The following is an 18,719-nucleotide window of genomic DNA, read 5'->3' as shown; positions in this document are numbered from 1 at the left end:
TACAATTGCCACCTTGTGAAGACAAATGTCATCGTTCTCTTATTACTTTGACTCACAAAATATTAATGTGGGGTGCAGCACACATGTTTATATGACTGTAATGGACTCACCAATCTTTTACCCAAAAACTCTTCAAAAAATTTGACCACACAATATTATACACAATGTATTTTTTACATTTATTGATAAATAACAAAATAATGACATATAATACTATAATATAAATATAGAATATAAAAATATATATATATAAACAATGTGCATGTGTTGAAACGTGCATAATGTAGTTGCTTGCTTTTAAACACCTAGTTTGTATTCCTAGGTTTGTATCGGACAAGCAAGTCCCCCTCCGGCTGTAGCATCCCAAATCCATAACGACTGGCATTTACCTCCGGCATTTGAGCATTTGGGTCACGCAACTCCAAATCATAGTGAGTCAACACCATGTAAACAAACCTGAAGAGTAAACACAGATGAAACATGAAATTTGAAAATTCAAACCAAAATTAAAGGTAACAAACTCCTCCAGTGTAGAACATTTTGAGGCCTTGACCGATTGTAAAGTTACATGGTGCACTAATCCGAGGACACTCACTGTCTGATTGTATTGATGGCAAACTGCTTTCCCACACAGCCATTGGTCCCTGCGCCCCATGGCATGGTGTAATATTTCAGCAGCCTCCCTCCTTTATAAAAATCTCTCTTCACTGATCCATCCTGATTCAGGAACCGATCGTACTTGTATTTCTGGAAAGAAAACACATTTAGAGATGCAAGCTATTACAAAATTCATTCATGAAACTTAGCTTAATCAAACCGTTTAATGTCTGTTTGTTTGTCTCAGCTCGAGTGGACACGAGTTACTTAATGCAGCCTAACTGCAAAGTCCTTCCCACGCCTATTAGCCGTGTTTCTGTTCCCGTGCTCAGCTAATCCCTCAATGGTCCACTGGGTTTGACCTCTCACTTGGTAACACAGGGTCAGCTTTGTGTAGGTGTCATTTGCACCTAACATAAACAACTACGCTAATTTAAGTCTGCCTCCAATAGTCTCAAGGACAATTATTACTACTACTACTGGCAACACAGGGAGTTTTTTTTAACAAGACAGGAAAACAAACCTGTGGCTCGTGGTGGATCTCAGGGTCCATTTGAGGGCTGTTGAAGGGGAACAAACACACCCTGTCTCCTTTCCGTAGCAGGTACTCTTGGCCATCAGCCATGTGGAGGCACTTTTCCTGCACCACCTCTCTGGTAATGAAGGGGGCAGCAGTGAGTCTAAGTGTCTCTTCCAAGACGCTATCTGGAGAGGGGCAGAAAGAAATGTTAATAACAGCAAAAGAGCAGCGGCTTTTGCCCTCATTTGCAATATTTCTCTTATTTGTTTACACTATATATGCACATAATGTGTAATATTCAAGATTTCTTGAAATGTGAATGCAAACTTTAGTTTCCACCTCATCTTACTGACAATAAGATCAACCTACAGTACTACCAATACATGTTTCTCTGTTAAAAAAGCTGGGATCAAGCCCTCACCAAAGACAGGTGTGTCCAGCGATGAGGTCTCTGAGGTTTCCATCGTTGAGATCCCGCTGAACTCCCTCTTCACCGCTGCCAGAGCGTCAGGATTTGTCAATAAGTAGCCCAAGAGCCAAAATGCAGCAGGACCAACATTACCCTGAAAACAAACAGACTCTCATGAAGACAATGATAAGGTTGTCTCTCTCACTCTGGCGTTGCATAGTGACGGCACAAATGAGAACATCAGAAGACAACCATACTGCTCACATCTATCTCTTGTTAGAGTTGCAACAAAGCATATATTTCCATAAAAGGTTACTGCTGTCCCTCTGCGTCCAAAGGAAGGACAAGCTATGAAGCTATTTAGTTTTACAGCCAACTGAGGCGCTGTTTGCCAAGAGTAGACACATTAAATAGTGCACACTATGGAAATGTAACACAGTGAATCTATTACCATAGAATTGCCTCTAAGTCACTGCAAATGCACCACAAAGTGTAATGAATGCTTACTTTAAAGACATTGCTGATGATAGAACTTGTAAAATATGCGTCACAAGAAGAAGACATTATCCAAACTTTTGGCAGATGTATCACAGACCTGAGTGTGGGAGAGCTTCCAAATAATTCACTGTTTAAACTTAATAATACTATATTGACTGTGATTACAATACTGTTAGTCATTACCGCAATAACTGTCCAAGAGATGCTCTGTATGCCATGAAGACACATGTTAAATGCTCTTACTAAACTTTTAGGGAAATATAAACAGTGACTCCGTGACAACGAAAAGTTATGACTCAAACCTTGTAATTAAATGGAAATAAACGGCGACAAGTGCAAAAAAGGATGAGTAAGCAGCCTGCAGCGTGAGTCAAATGTTGATGTAAACGTCTGATTAATGCCTTTGATGCAATAAATCCCTCCAGCAGGCTGTAGGCGAGACTGTGTGAGTAAGAAGTCAAGACCACTTCAAATCGATCTCAGGGGAAACACTGTAAAGTGTGAATACTGCAGTGACAGTGAAAACTATCATTTAAATTGCCATTTCCCTTTTATTGACGCAAGAAATAGTCATGACAAGATCCCGCCTTTTGAAGTCCATCACATGGAAACTTTGTGCTCCATTACAATCGTCTATCTTTTGTTCCTGAAGACCTTTCGTGGTTTTCCCAATCAAAGGCAGAATTACTGCTGTGAGCAGAAGTGAACAGCGCACTCGTGTGCTGAGTAAAAGTACTGCACAGTGGTGGCAGAAGAAGGCCTACTCAGACCTTTTACTTAAAGGAACAGTGTGTCACATATAGAGGTGTTTATTGGCAGATATTGAATATAAAATTCATAACTATGTTTTAATCAGTGTATATTCATCCAAAACTAAGAATCGTTGTGTTTTCCTTAGCTTAGAAAAAGCCGTTTATATCTATGTAGGGAGCAGGTCTTCCGCCATCTTGTACCGCCATCTTTCTACAGCAGCCCGGAACGGAAACTAACGAAACACTGGCTCCAGCGAAAGCCCTTCTAAAGATCGTAGTATTGATAAGCCCTGATGTTACAGGTGCTTTTTATGAGTACTTTTTAATGTCGTTTAACATCAGCTGCAACACGCATCTGCTCTGCTCTCTTTTCCATCTGCAAAGTACCCAGTAACTGCAACTGTCATGTAAAAGTAGTGGAGTAAAAAGTACAATATTTTCCTTCTGCAAAGTAGTGGAGTAGAAGTATAAAGTAGCAGAACATTGAAATAGTCATGTGAAGTACCTCAAACGGTGCAACTTGAGTAAATCTACTTGGTCACTTCTCGACACTAGGGACACCACAGACACTCAGTTGCACAAAGTTAATCCAAGCAGACAACTTTCCTAATCTACAGAGGTCATCATCAACTGAAACTCATGCTTTGCACACAAAGAATGCTTCTTCTGGCGTCTAACTCACCTGCGTTGCCCAAAGTTGCATCAGTACAGCTTTCTTCTGCGTCTCTTCATCGGCCCCCTCCTCCTGCAGGAGCCGCCTGTAGTCGTGAAGCCAAGGGCTGGACCCCGAGGCCTCAGTCACACCTGCTGGAGCCAGAAGCTCCCACAGCCTCTGACGAACACTCTGGGCCGTCCTCTTCTCCTCTGTCACGCAGATAAACATCACACATAAGTGATCGAGTGTGTCACAGGCAAAACATAACCAGTTGAACTCAATGTGATCCAAAGCCCAGATACATAAACAGATATCATTGTGCAAAAGAGGTGTGAGAGGACCATTATTTCAGGTATGACAAGCAGCACTGGAGGAGGCGTGCATAATATTGTGATTGGCTGACTTTCCTGAGAAGTATGGGAGGAACAAATGCAATTCTAAACAATGACACAGCACACAAAGAACAATGAGTGCCGCAAGCACAGACAGAACAGTTTCGTCATTCAATACGTCGCGATGCTTTCAGGCTGCCTGACTGAAACCTCTGATCCACTCATGAAGAATATCAGTGGGCACAAGAAGTTTTAAAGCATTTCACAGTGAGAGTTGTTTTAAGCGTCACTACCTGGCTTTAGTGTGCCCCTCGCCATTTTGGTTAAGAGACCATCGAACTTCTTGTACTCTTCATAGACACTCGAGGGGTCTGTGCCGTTGTTGTTCTGTTCTCCTCCAAACAGCGTCAGGTACCCCGCCCTGTAGAGAAAGGAGATTTGTTTTACCTTGATGGAAAAATAACCAGCCCCCACAGTTTTTCCCGTTTGAAAGCACACACGCGATCCCCTTTCAACTGGTATTTTTCCACAGGGCCGCACAAGGTGCAGCATGTCCTTCTGTTGGATGTCACCATGTCACAGGAAACATTAGCCCCCATATACTGTTCCACATTACAGATAACCGCTCTTCTCTTTGTTTGCTGGTGATACACTTCATATCATGACAGACATTTGGATTCACATCCGCTCTGCATGAAGGTTCGCCCGGAAAGGTGACCTCGAACATTTGTGTGAACGAGTCAGCCTACATTTCCCTCGCTGTGTTTACAAACAGAGTAATGACTGGTGTGTAAACTGTTGATCTGAAAGCTTTTGACATGAATGCTTCTTTTAACATAGTTAGGAGTGTGTGTGTGTGTGTGTGTGTGTGTGTGTGGGTGTGTGTGTGTGGGTGGGGGCATTCGTACTTGAAGAGTAAGCTGTAAGAAAAGTCAAACAGTCCCTCCTCTTTCCAGTCTTTCTGGTTCTGAGTCATCTCAGCTTTCAGCGAGGCCTGCAGGTGTCTGCTCATGGTGCTGTTCAGGGTGGCAAAATTAATTCCCGAGAAATGCCTGCAGACACACAACGTTGCGGTGAAGAAGTAAGAATAGGTTAACTGCTGTACGATGGAAGTAGAATCCTGTAAATCATATCACACTGATGACATGGTGGTGTTGACACACAATATCAAAGCTACTTCTTGGCTTGGCTGCCTTACATTACCTAAGGTAATATAACTTGGGTTTTATTTTTAGCAAATGTGGGTCAAGTGGTAGCATGATGAGGAAAGAAAAGAGGGGAAAACTGCACACATATAAGTCAGATGCAACCGAAAGAAGGCAGTGTGCCCAAACGCTGATCCTTAAAACAAGAAAGATTGCATCAAGTGTTTGGGTTTCCCCTCCTTTCTTTGGTGTGTGCCAGTATTCTATTAAAACAGGTGTCTGAGCAATAGCAAAACAAGGAGTCCTAAAAATAGATTTCCTAAAATACGAAGGGTATTTTCCAAATATCCACAGCCATAGTATTCACGAAACTCGATTGGGAGGATTTCCACAAACTATTTTCACTTCTACATTTACATGAAATGAAATTCAAAACATACACTACAAGCTTTCAGTTTGGAGTATAAACCAATAAGGGCATACTTCTTCATCAACGCATTGGCTTTAGCCGGCTGGTGATGTGGGAGCCGCAGCTTGAAGATCCTCTCCATGAGCGCCTGCGCATAGCGAGTGAAGTCCAGCGAGTCGGAGTCATTGATGACCGTGTCGTACGAGTGCGGATCCAGCAGCACCGTCACATAACGTCCAGCAACACGCACCTGTACATCATCAGTGCCAAAGGGAGCAATGTATGAGATATAAACAGCTATAACTCTTTCTGCAAGCATTTCTGAGTGCTTAACTGTCTTATAAAATGCAGTAAACACAGTTACACTGTCTTATACCACACTACTTTTATGTCTCTTATATCTTAACTATGTTGTCAGTTTATAAGCGAAACATATTCACCCCCTTTTACTTGATATCTGTTGAAATGCAATATTCTTTTACTCTTTAATGAATATGTACAAAACCTGGGATCACATTTCTTGGGAAATAATTTGATAGTATCACTGACATCAAACTTTGTATTTAGTTTCAGGATCAAGTCAAGAATCATATGATATCCTGATATTATGTTACTGTATCGGTAACATGTTGTTACATGAATATCAACATGTTCTTCAATCTTTAAAAAGTATTGGACAGTAATATTCAGCCAGGTTCGTTTAAACTCTTCCAGATGAGATTCACAAGATAAAAACAAGCGCAAAAGTCAGATCTTTCTAATTTACTGCCCATGCCTTCACTTTTCTCCTCTAAACTTTGCATTAAAACTGACCACCAAGCATTTGATAATAATAATGAAAATAATATTTCATCAGAAAATCCTATTCATAAAATAAATTCTTGATTTTGGAAACAGCTGTTGACAAAACAATCTGACCTCCAAGTCCATTTAGTAGCTGATCGATCACATTATCTTCATTTGGGAGTTGTACATTTCCATTTTTTTCTGAGCAGTTTAAGGACTTTGAAGCTAAACTTTTACACAAATATGAAGTCCTCAAAAGTTCTCATAAGAAATTAACATTTAAGTATCGAGAGGAGCCCAATGAATGTGCAGCATCTTTAGGTTTTATTCTACTCACTGTGAAAATGTCACCGTGTTTCAGCTTCATTCGGTTTAAGAACTTGAAAGCATCTTTCCCAAACTCAAGTGCATGGCCTAACCATGGGATGACTCCTTTATCTAGAGGAGGATCGCTCTTGGATCTAAGAAAGAAATGACAGAAAAGTTAACAAGAAAAGTTAAACTGACTGTGTATTTGATGCTCATTCGTTTATTTGGCACTTTATCTTTACTGACATGACAGTTTTAAAGGTGGGGACACAACTGAACACTCCTGGATAATAAACAACACAGTGGTTCTATCTCATTGGACACAGTCAGTGCAGTCTGTGTGTGTATTATTAATTATGAGATTATGGGTATAGAGGTAACGGTCAACTCAACAATAGGCTAGTTTAAAAAAAATCAGCTTTTTCTCTTGTAATTTGTAATTGTTTTCAAGGAAAACAAAAACCAGTAAAGCTTCACAAAGGAGACACAACGCTGTAGTGTAACCACATTCCTCAGACTGGAGAATGAACCTGCTAAACTAACACAGTAAATCACAATGTTATCAGCGATACACGCGAGACGGAGCCGCAAATGGATTTGAAGTCACCCATGAATTTACTTCACCATTGACAGCAGTTATTACGAGAAAATAATTGACAAGAGCCCGACCGATTCGGTGTCAAAGGGAGTATTTACGCAGCGTTCCTTGCTGTGGCAAATATTACAGTATTTACAACATGTACACAGTGAACAACACAACAATACAAGTGAATCCAACAGTAGCTCACCTCGATCTGTGTGTGAGAATAAAATAAAGTAGGACGGCTTGCCCAAGCAGAAAAATGGTCCAGATCATCTCGTGTGTTTACGTTCCTCGCTGCGCAGGAAATGAAGTCCCTTCAGCTCTCACATGGCTTTTATGAGCTCACGATTACGTCAGTGTTTTGCCTCTGTCATCTGTCATAACAGCTGCAGACTGCGCATCATTATCCTTTTAGTATTCAAATGTTGGGGAAGTATCTGCACTTATATCTGCCTGACTTTGAAAAACTGTTCCTGCTCAAACTATCAACAATAGGCTCTAAATTCTGTTTACAGATTTAAAACATGGCATTATTCTCCCATGTTATAGTTCATTCCTATCAAGACCCGATTCAAATACATCATATTCACCGCAAAACCTTCTGTGTCTTCGTTTAATAGTTTCATGAGTTTCTTTATTTATTCGTCGTAACAACTGATTAGAATCGTGTTCTCCCTGTTTGGGAACAGTTGTTCAAAGTTAGGCAATGGTTTACTGAAAGGCTAAAGGAAGTAGGTTATAACCCTGCATGCAAATGTTTACGCACACCGCAAGTTACTGTCACTCCCAATGACTCTACTTCCCTTTTGGCTCAATATCAGATGTCATTACGTGTCCCGTCCTGTTGTGTTCAGGTCAACACGTCATATATGGAGAAATAAAGGAAAAACACAGACTCTAGAGATGTGCTGGCTCGCAGGGCGACCTTAAAGAAAGGAAGGACTCATTCTGTGAGGCTTTCACCTGCTTCCTGTGCCTTCTTTGTTGTAAATGTATCAGTCAGACAACATGTATGTTTGATGTGATGAATATTTACATCAGCTGACATTTTGTTTGAATCTTTATTAATCAGAACAATATGGCAACGTGCAGTTCCTGTAAAGTGGATGCAGCGGGTCTGAGGAGTGAAACAATTTCCAGCCGGTTTCTGAACAGCAATATGACAAATGAACTGCCTCAGTCAAACAGAGAGAGAACTAAGCAACTGCTGCTGAACATGAAAATATCTGTTCTCTTTCGTTAGCCATTCATCACATTAATTAAACATTTTAATCCAAAATGAGAAAAACTAAAAAATGATTCATAAAAACTGCTTGGCAAGCTTGACCAGAAAACCTGAATGAACAAAAAAAAAAGTGAATTATTAAAGACAATATAAATAATGTTGAACCTACACGGCCTCAAATATAAACTCAGAACTTAAACGCAGGAAGTGAATTACGAGAGCTCCTTGACGCCGTTCTCATCCCCCTGAGCATTAACCGTCCCTCTTGATTCATGGATATCCTCCGGAGTTTGGCCAAACACGGCCCCCGTCCGCTTGAGGAGGTACACTCCAGCATGTAAACCCCCGACATTCACCCAAACAGTGTGCAGCCTCCTCCACAGTCCTCCCATCCTCGAGATAGCCTGGGGACGACATAAATCTCATGAGGGCAAATGAGACATAAAACAAGAACTCTGAGCTTGGACAAATACAGCTGGTGAAAGTATTTTTCCATGACTCAGACTTAGTTAAACCTGCATTCTTCAAACTGTGGGGGGATTATTTAGAGAGGGTAAAGTGATTCTGCACATAGGCTTTTAAGTAGAGTACACGTTAAGATGTTTAAACTTGATGGGGAGCTGCATAAACACAAAGAAACGCTGGCATTTACAAATGATGAACTGATGGATCGTGGGAGAAGAAACACCGGCCCTTTCCACTTCACAATAGAACGCCACGTTACTATATAATATTATCCTTTATTTGAGTTTGACCAAATCTGGGAAAGCCCATATACCACAAAAGCCAACAGTAAACACATCATTTACTGATATTTCTGCGACCCATGACCTCATTTGTAGGTCCAAAATGTTCATAGCACACTTTGTTAATCTGATTTACCATTTTACTCAGCTGATTGTAACATTCTGTCATGCATGATGAACGTTAGACCCGTTTATCATCATTGCCGCTAGCATGGCGATAACAGCCGTGAGACATAATACACTGGACAGCTTACTTTACTAAAATGCCTTATAGGTATGTGTCATGAGGTGTAAAGAACAGATGTTCAGTCTCATGAGGCATGACTGGTTACAGAGCAAAAACTCTAACTACCTTAAGAGATGTGCTTACAGTACATTGTTGACCGGTAGAGAGGTCTTCATGCACATTGCGTCATTAGAGTTAGAGAAACACTGATACAGATGGGACAGGATTGCTTTGATGAGAAAACTCTTTGTAACAGTTTGGGAAAATAGTGTATCAGGACACTTTACATGTTCACTATAAATGTAAATCAGGGAGAAATGTACAGTTTAACTGCAGGAATTAACAACAACAAAAGTGATCCTTGTTCTACGTCACTGTCACGTTATACTTGCTAAGAGCAGCGCATGTTTTCCCTCCCTGGTTTGGCCGATCCTAACGACTGAGAAATGATGAAACATTACACAATAACTTGGTCAGTGTGTGTTCCACTTCAAAGCCGTTCATTTCTACCGTGTTAATGGCAAAGGATGTTCCACATTTTGGCAAACACTATTTCATCTATTTTAAATTGTGGTGATTTCCAGCCCTGTTGGTGAAGTTTGTAAATGCAATAAACCATATTTAATTCATCGCTACACACACACATAGACACACAGAATATCCTGTTCTGATCTGGTATCAAAAAGAAAAAATGTACTGATTACTGTACAGATTGGCAAAAGGAGACTGTGATCAGTCAGTTGGTGAGGCTTACAAGATGTCCACTGCTGGCTGGGAACTTTACAAAAAAGCAACTTTGTTTCAATGAATTGTTCTTAGAATTACTTTCATGGCAACAGGTTTTATACTTGTACACACAGTGTACTATTTAGTTGTACTCTTGACACGCCTTCATCTCACGCTCACTGAGGTGTGGAGAAAGAAGAACTGTTGCTAATGCAAGGGTGGAGATAAAAACAAAATAGTTCTTGGGTGGAACATGGTATTTAAATTGTGTATTGTCTTACTGTATACAGAACACGCATCAGAGGGCGCAATGTACCATACTGCTGAGCAGGTCCATCTACCGGTTCCCACCTCGGTGTAAATTAGTAAATATTAAATAAATATTAAAACTGACAACGGGTGCATGTTGTCGACTCCCGAGGAGTAATCACGTTTCCAAAACGATGCAACTAGTGACAATATTAAGTTTATTGCCTCAGTTTTTGTTGATGCACCCACTTCCACATTTCTGTGTCGTTTAAGGACTTATCGTCGTTATTTGTTTATTGGTGTGAGTTAGGTGCTGCTTTATGAATGAAAAGGTTACCGGTAAAGGCAGTTGTTGTATTTGTATAAGGCAGTTTGCTGCATGCAACAGGCGTGCATCCAAATTAACATTTGGATTAAGCGATCAGCCGTTTAGATTACAATTATCAGGAAGTTGTTGGCAGGAGAGGACTTGTTGCACTGTGACTTATTTGTAAGTTCTCATGTAATGCAATCTTATTTACTTGGAAAAATGTTCATCATAGTCTTAGCTGGAAACCCGGTCATCTGCTTGAGTGCACGGTTACCTTGGTAAAGCACTTCTTGTCCTGTGTCAACAGGACAGCCTTCCCTGTGCCTGGAGTGCACACACGGGCCATTTCTCTCAGGCAGGAGGGGTACAGGTCCCAGTTATTCTTCCTTGAGCCCATTCTTCAGGAAGACAACGGAAAGATTTGAACTCATTTTCAAGTTCAATTTTCAAACAGCTAAAGCCCCGTGGTTATGCTAGAGTCAGCTTAGACCTTAGTACCCAAGTACTGAAAACATTGACTTATTCAGCATCATTTCTACATACTATTTAATCAGCCATGTACTGTACACCGCTGTTATTACGGTACCTCTTCCCAAAGGGCATGTCAGTGATGACAATGTCGACAGAGCCGGTCCTTATGGGTAAATTGCAAAGATCCCACTGCACCGTGTCGATGGGCAATCCAGATGCACTGTTTGAAATGAGCCAAAAAAAGGGATTTTAAATCATTGTGACGATCAACTACACAAAATGTCATATTAAAACTACCTCCTCATGCGATGTGCAGCCTCTCACCTGCCTTTCTCTGCCCTCCGTTTCTGGATGTGACATACGTTATTTACTGTGCGGTTAACTGCCATGTCATTGTTGTCACCGGCGAGGTAGAATGAGCTGTTAAATTCAATGGCCCCCTGGTGAAGAAAAGCAGAATACACAGAAAAAGTGTATATTCATCAGTACAGTCTCTGATCATTTGACACCTGAAGTCTTCAGTCTGTAGTTTGCTCATGAAGTTAATTCTATGTGGGTCATCAGAAGACTTGATCAGTGGCAGTGGTGCAGTAACGATGTGTTTCTCAGTGTGAGGTGCTGGGCATATCACGCTGTACTGTAGAATGTGAGAGCGGTTTAATAACACACAGTGTATATTTTTAGGGAATATTGGAGCCCAGGTACAGCAAGTCTCACCTCCAATGGTATAGCTCCAGTCCCGCACATTGGATCAAGTATTATATCTGATGCCTGAGGTTTACAAAGCCTGTCAACAGACAATAGAGTGTGAATAGTTTATCACCGGTACAACATGATAGGTTTTATTATCACATGGACTCGTTTTATATTCTCATACATGTCAATACAGCATCCACCAGTTCTGCTGCTCTAAATCATTAGATTAACTGCAGAATTACATTACACACACATTCCTACTCACCCCTCATGCCGTCTTAACACTAGAATATTTAAAGACTGATTTCACTGAATTTTATTGCAAAGTGAGAAATAGTCATTGACAGCAGATCTAACACAGTTGGCAACAGCAGAAACACTAAACACGACTCTCATAAAATTGTTCAATTACTTAAAAATACAACCCGGTGACATTAAAACCCAACTGCACCTTTCCTCCCTCAACATTATCTGTATCTAATGCATTCATCTCTTTATTAGAACCAATTAAAAATGGAACAAGTAGAATGGCAGAATGGCAAAATGCTTGAATTTCATCAAATATTCAGTTCTTTGGTTTGTACTGCATTACATTGATATGATTTGTATTTCTTTGCTCTCATTGTACTCATCTGGAATGTGCACAAAAGGTGTTTTCATTTTACTAAGTTTCTGTGTAATTACCAATTATTACTATTTATTTTGGATCATATACTGAATGTACCTCTGAAGAAACAGTAGCTGCAGCATGACCTATGAACATATTCAACTTTAAACAGATAATACACCACCTGTGTGTGTCTGCATGGACTATTAAAGTAATGACTCGTAAATATCTGGGCAAATTTTTGTACAAACCATCATGTCCTTCCTCCATGATGCCTGAACTGATTGAAGGCATTGAACACGGTCAATGATCTCTGCCAACTATCCTCTCTCATTCAACCTCTCAGCCGCTTGTAATGTGGACTGAAATGAACCACAAGGGCGAGTCTGTTTTCGGCGTACGAAAGAATGCACTTTAACGTCCCACATACTGTTTATTTATGTGCTAATCTTTATAAAACATGTTGCTTAGCAGTGGTGTTGATTGTCTGCAGTATTTTGTTACGCCTTAAAATCAACACGAAGTCGAGACTTGCAATTGTATCTCCAGAGAAGAGTTGTTCTTGGCCAGTATGATGGTGTTGGATCAGCCTGCAAGCTCTGAGTCATGTCTACCACCAGATGGAAAGATTGTTGCACAGCTGCACCAATGTCTTTTGAAAATATTACATGAAACAGTATAAATGTATTGATCCATTTATTCTCTACGTCATTTGGCCAACTTATGCTTTGCATAAGTACTCAAAGACAGAGTTCACTCATCAATTAGACGTGGAGCATTTTTCACTTTCCCGCTGATGAGAATGTAGTTTGTGTGCCCCTTGCCTTTGTCTGTTTGCACATTTAAATCAAGATTGAAGACCTTTCTGTTTGCTGCTGCCTTTAATTGAACTACATTCAATTAATATATTAATCAATTTCCTGCATTTCTGCATTTTACTACTGAATTTTATTTCTTACACAGTTTCTTTAATTGTTTTTAAATCTCCTTTTCTTTTGCCTTATGTTTTGATGCTTTTAATGGTTTTATGTGAAGCACTTTGAATTACCTTGTTGTTGAAATGTGCTATACAAATTAGCTTGCCTTGCACCATTTTCTTCATGCGTGTCTATTTGTGTGAATGGGAGGAGGCTAACACAGTGAGATCTGCTGTAACTGGAGGTGAGATTCTGCGGGTACAGCTTGCAGTATGTTTGTCACCAACTCTTTTTGCATACCTTATTTAAATGATATACATATTAACAAAAGCTAAACGAGAACCTTACTACCTCCCCGGGACATTCAGAAACAGAGCTTGAACAGTGTTGTAGACTTACCTGAGCATGCCATAACACAAGGTGGACCGCAGAGTGGTGGGTCCAAAGTGACTGATGTTTCTCCTGTGAAGGCTCTCCTCTGTGAGTGCAATGCCGATCACCACCTCGTCGTTGTGTATGTTTAGTAGCACCTACAGTTCAGGAACACACAGTGCATGATTAGAAAGCAATAATCAAAGTAACCACGCATACATTTATGTATTCTATGGAGCTGAAACAATCGTCCAAAAATCAACTATTTTGATGTAGATTAAGCGTTTCTTAGCAGCCGAATATTCGTGTCTATTTAGTAAACTGAAAGGTGCAAGCACAAAGCAAACACATTTAGAATTGACTAATTATTTCAACATCGACCTGAACATGAGTTGAAACTGCAGTTTTAGTCGTCAAGTTACACAAAATCTGGCCATCTACAAAATGTAGATGGCCACAAAATGCTATTTAAAACGAATTAAAAGGAACGTACACATCATCTCCATCATATACGGTAATACAATGACGCATATTTCACATTTGAACAGCTCATGTTCTCGGAATAAGTTACTCAGAGTTGTTGTTTTTTCTTTTGTTACTCCTCAAACTAAACATTAGCTCATGCCTCGCAAATCCACCTGCACAGGCAGGGTTTGTCTTGGCCAGTCTGAACAAGGATGCCTACCTCTATGTCAAACTTTGTCATGTCAGCTTTCCACTGGAAAAATTCTTGCACAGCCCCACCAAAGTCTCTGGCTGCCTCGTTAGAGGTAAAGCTGTGTTTATCACCAGCCCTGTTGCACGTCACACGGAACTTGGTGACTTTGGCCTCGGGTTCTGCCTCTTCCGAGTCCTGTGCGCTGGTCTCCGCCTCAGCCATGCTCTCTGCCTTCGTCTGGCTTTCAGCAGCAGACGCCGTGCTCTCTGCCTTCGTCTGGCTTTCAGCAGCAGACGCCGTGCTCTCTGCCTTCGTCTGGCTATCAGCAGCAGACGCCGTGCTCTCTGCCTTCGTCTGGCTATCAGCAGCAGACGCCGTGCTCTCTGCTTTCGTCTGGCTATCAGCAGCAGACGCCGTGCTCTCTGCCTTCTTCTGGCTTTCAGCAGCAGACGCCGTGCTCTCTGCCTTCTTCTGGCTTTCAGCAGCAGACGCCGTGCTCTCTGCCTTCTTCTGGCTTTCAGCAGCAGACGCCGTGCTCTCTGCCTTCTTCTGGCTTTCAGCAGCAGACGCCGTGCTCTCTGCCTTCTTCTGGCTTTCAGCAGCAGACGCCGTGCTCTCTGCCTTCGTCTGGCTATCAGCAGCAGACGCCGTGCTCTCTGCCTTCGTCTGGCTTTCAGCAGCAGACGGCGTGCTCTCTGCCTTCGTCTGGCTTTCAGCAGCAGACGCCGTGCTCTCTGCCTTCTTCTGGCTTTCAGCAGCAGACGCCGTGCTCTCTGCCTTCTTCTGGCTTTCAGCAGCAGACGCCGTGCTCTCTGCCTTCGTCTGGCTATCAGCAGCAGACGCCGTGCTCTCTGCCTTCGTCTGGCTTTCAGCAGCAGACGGCGTGCTCTCTGCCTTCGTCTGGCTTTCAGCAGCAGACGCCGTGCTCTCTGCCTTCGTCTGGCTATCAGCAGCAGACGCCGTGCTCTCTGCCTTCTTCTGGCTTTCAGCAGCAGACGCCGTGCTCTCTGCTTTCGTCTGGCTATCAGCAGCAGACGCCGTGCTCTCTGCTTTCGTCTGGCTATCAGCAGCAGACGCCGTGCTCTCTGCCTTCTTCTGGCTTTCAGCAGCAGACGCCGTGCTCTCTGCCTTCTTCTGGCTTTCAGCAGCAGATGCCGCCTGAGGTAGCTCTTGCTGCTCAGTGTCAGCCACAGTTGCATCAGTGGCCTCTCTTTTAGATTTTACTTTGGTGCCATTTCCTCCTTTCCGGTAGCCTTTCTTCTTTTTTAGGGTGCCATTTAGTTTCCAAACCGCTAAGGCATTAGTCCAGGGGAGGGTGGTTGCAAGCTGCATCATCTCCATCAATGTCTCCTCCTGCACAAACACAGTGTTTATTACCCCTGACAATAAATATCAGCTATAACAGAATAATGCTGGCTTTAAGTTACCTTTGATTCTTTGAATGGGTAAAGATGATATTCCTCAACCACAACAAACAGGTTGTCCACAGACTTCAGAAGATGGACCTCGAGATTCAAAGAACGGACAGACAAAGATTTTAGACGGAGGTTTTATGTTCACCCAGGAAAATTTAACACTTTGGAGAAAAAAGGCATGCTTTGATTTTAGGTTTCCTACCTGGAAAAGCTTGTCAGTGGTTATTGGAAAGTAGATGCGACCACGATCTTTGCTGATTCGTGCGTCAACCCCAATTTTCTCCTTGACCTCTTCTGCAGCAGTGAGCTCAAATCCTGTAGGCACAGTTGCTCCAATGGTGATAGTGATGGCGTCCCCGGTGATAGCATCATTGTTGGTGGAGGAAGAGGTAGATGGTCCCACTGTGTCAGGGCCTGGCTCTGCAGCCCCACCTTCCTCGGAGGACATGCTGTATTTGTGGACTGCACCGCACCAAGACTCAGAGGTATAACCTGAGGATATGTAACCCAGCTGGTGCCAAGCTCAGAGGCTCACGTGTAAACCTTGGAGGGGAATAGAGGGGAGGGGGTATTCAAACTGTTAATACTGCATATTTTGCAGACATGAGTCATTTGCAAGAGAGCAACATGTTATAAAGACATATTGTGTACCAGTAGAAATCATACGTTAGCATATAATACGGTTGAATTAAATAGAGTGGATAAACCTGTAACGTTATTGCTGGAGAAGCAATGTTACCGGGGTTAACTTAGCTGGCTAAGGTTAGCTTTGGGGTGCTAGAAAGTTGTTACGACTATAAAACAAGCTAACGTTAGCCACAGATACGGCTTTTCTTTTGAGCATCACGGCACGTGTGTATGTGATTCGCCCCCCGGTTGAACTGTAGCAGCAGATGACAATAGTACAAGAGTTAATTATGTTAAACTTGCTAACTGGAGTCAGACCAACCTGTCAAACACGAGGCGACAATATATGTTTTCCCTCAGCAGCTACAACACCGAGACTTCCGGCGGAAATCCTACAAAACAAAATCTTATTTTAATTATTATTTTTTCAGTATCTAAATTGTTAAATACATTTTGAAATTACGTGACAAAGAACAAAACAATGAAATGTCAATTTACAGCTATAGTTAAGTTAGACATTCGAGTTATTGATTATTGAACTGTCACCATTGTTTATATGACCTTCATTCAGTGGTTATGGTGCTTACATTATAATGTAAATTATTAAAACTATCATTGCTCTACATCTTAAAAACGTTGGTTTTGTTTTGAAAGCCAGAGGCCCAAACAGGAAATGTAGTTTGCGTCAGCTTGTTTGATCTTCATCATGCGTTTCCATTCATCTTCACTGGCTACTACTTCCGGGTACAGCTTTCCAACATGTAGTCGACAGAGGGCGCCATGATGTCATTTTTTGAGCATAGTTTGAGAGCACTGAACCAAACCATTCACCTTACACAGAAACAACACACAATACAGAAGCAGAATAAGAGAGATAGTACATGAAGAGAGAGACCACGGAGTGAAGTAAACAGGATAAGAGAAATACAAAAGACAACTAAACAACCGTAGGAGATTTAGTGGGAGGGAATAGGGAAATTATGGATGAATACAAATATTTGTCCTTATTCTGTCAGTAATTATGGATTGTTGTTCACCAGTGATTGTAATCCATTGTATAGACATTCGGTTGACAGAGATACAACAGTTTTCTAGACACGTGTTCAAAATAACTTAAAAATGTAATCAAACACATATTATTGTCAACAATGAGTATTCAGTTGAATCAAAGGCATATCACACTAGTTACTCATAGTAACAATATGCCTGCTAGATCTGGGGCTTTTTAATGGTTTACGATAGCATAGCCAAAAACACTGCCATTGATTTATTTAATTTTTTGAATGAAAAATATAAATCTCGCCCATGGCCAAGCCAGGCACCTTAGTCGTTTCAAAGTCTCCCATAATCTGCTTTCCAGACTTATCATTTGTGATTAATGCGGTTTATTTGGAGAGTCGTGATACGAATAACTGTCTTCTCTTCTGTGTCACATTTCCTTGTGTGAGTAATTGAACCTCTGGGCAGTGGAAGTACAAGCTTAGTGAGATAATTATCTGTTTATTTACAAACACCTTTGGGAGAAACTAAAGTGAAGCTCTTTTTATATTTGCTGTACCTGTTTTCTAATTCACTGTGGTTAAGTTAGGTTTAAAACATTTAATCAGGATTAAAGTATCATTCTTAAATGTCTTGTCTGCAGGACTTCTTTTGACAGAAAAAAACCCATATCAAAGCTCGTTCCATGTCTCTCTACACTACGCTTGCTTGTTGAACAACATGTGTTGTTGTTTTTCTAACAGTTTATTTAAGATCAAGCTTATTCTTTCCAACTGATTAGTAAGTGTGAAGTCTGAGAGACGTGTGGGCATGTGTTCATGTCAGGGAACGAAAAGTCCTGCACAACAGATGGCCAGTGTTGCACAGAGTATAAGACAACATTTGCTAACTAAATTATCTTACAAACACAATAGCAACTTATCATTGCTAATGATTGTACTTATTCTCTGCTAAGATAATTATGAAAGTGTCTCACAGTGAAAAGAAACTGAGTAATAAAATAATGCAGCTCCAGGGTTTGAGGCTTGGACAGAAGATCAGGCTGTTTGACGTTGTGCGTAATTCAGGTGTATTCAGGTGAGATGCTGCTCACCTGTAACTCAGCTGCAATAACATACAATGTGAAGAAAAAGACGCGCAAGAACGAGGGAATATCCTCAAAGCAGTCAGGTATGATATATCCTGTGGAATTTGACACTGGCATTGTGGATGTTGACCCCGACTCAACAAAACACAAACAAAGAGCAGTGCACAAAACCTGCACTCACATTACATTGAAACATTTACTGCAGATGTTTCACTTAAGGCTCCGTGCTGCATATCTGGCAGTGCTGTAGATTCACAACAGTGAAACCTGTTACATCACATGCTGCCTATTTCAAGATTCCCATGGTGCAAAGAGCTTTTCAATTCAATGAGGTTCAATTATGAGTGATATGAGATCCAACTTAAATCCGTACAAAGATTCATCTGGATGAAG

At 41.3% G+C, this 18,719-nt stretch overlaps 2 protein-coding genes across 2 annotated transcripts; both read right to left on the bottom strand.

The window, feature by feature from the left end:
• Nucleotides 1–305: 305 nt before the first annotated feature.
• On the bottom strand, nucleotides 306–7,268 carry LOC306775227 (prostacyclin synthase-like; the record flags this gene model as incomplete). Its single annotated transcript, XM_079265540.1, has 10 exons — nucleotides 306–456; nucleotides 596–747; nucleotides 1,121–1,302; nucleotides 1,539–1,680; nucleotides 3,459–3,640; nucleotides 4,057–4,184; nucleotides 4,672–4,815; nucleotides 5,392–5,567; nucleotides 6,441–6,564; nucleotides 7,201–7,268. The coding sequence occupies 10 exons, from the start codon at nucleotides 7,266–7,268 to the stop codon at nucleotides 306–308; spliced, it is 1,449 nt and encodes a 482-aa protein (XP_079121666.1).
• Nucleotides 7,269–8,052: 784 nt separating this feature from the next.
• Nucleotides 8,053–16,593, bottom strand: thumpd3 (THUMP domain containing 3). Its single transcript, XM_079266493.1, has 10 exons — nucleotides 16,563–16,593; nucleotides 15,816–16,156; nucleotides 15,626–15,703; nucleotides 14,226–15,551; nucleotides 13,568–13,698; nucleotides 11,666–11,735; nucleotides 11,273–11,388; nucleotides 11,064–11,168; nucleotides 10,752–10,875; nucleotides 8,053–8,624 (listed from the first exon to the last, which is right to left on the bottom strand). The coding sequence occupies exons 2-10, from the start codon at nucleotides 16,059–16,061 to the stop codon at nucleotides 8,433–8,435; spliced, it is 2,388 nt and encodes a 795-aa protein (XP_079122619.1). The 5' UTR covers nucleotides 16,062–16,156; nucleotides 16,563–16,593; the 3' UTR covers nucleotides 8,053–8,432.
• Between the last annotated feature and the right edge of the window lie 2,126 nt (nucleotides 16,594–18,719).

The sequence above is a fragment of the Melanostigma gelatinosum genome (assembly GCF_949748355.1).
Source record: "Melanostigma gelatinosum genome assembly, chromosome: 3".
In the NCBI taxonomy this organism is placed as follows: Eukaryota; Metazoa; Chordata; class Actinopteri; order Perciformes; family Zoarcidae; genus Melanostigma; species Melanostigma gelatinosum.
This window is presented reverse-complemented; position numbering and strand designations above follow the sequence as displayed.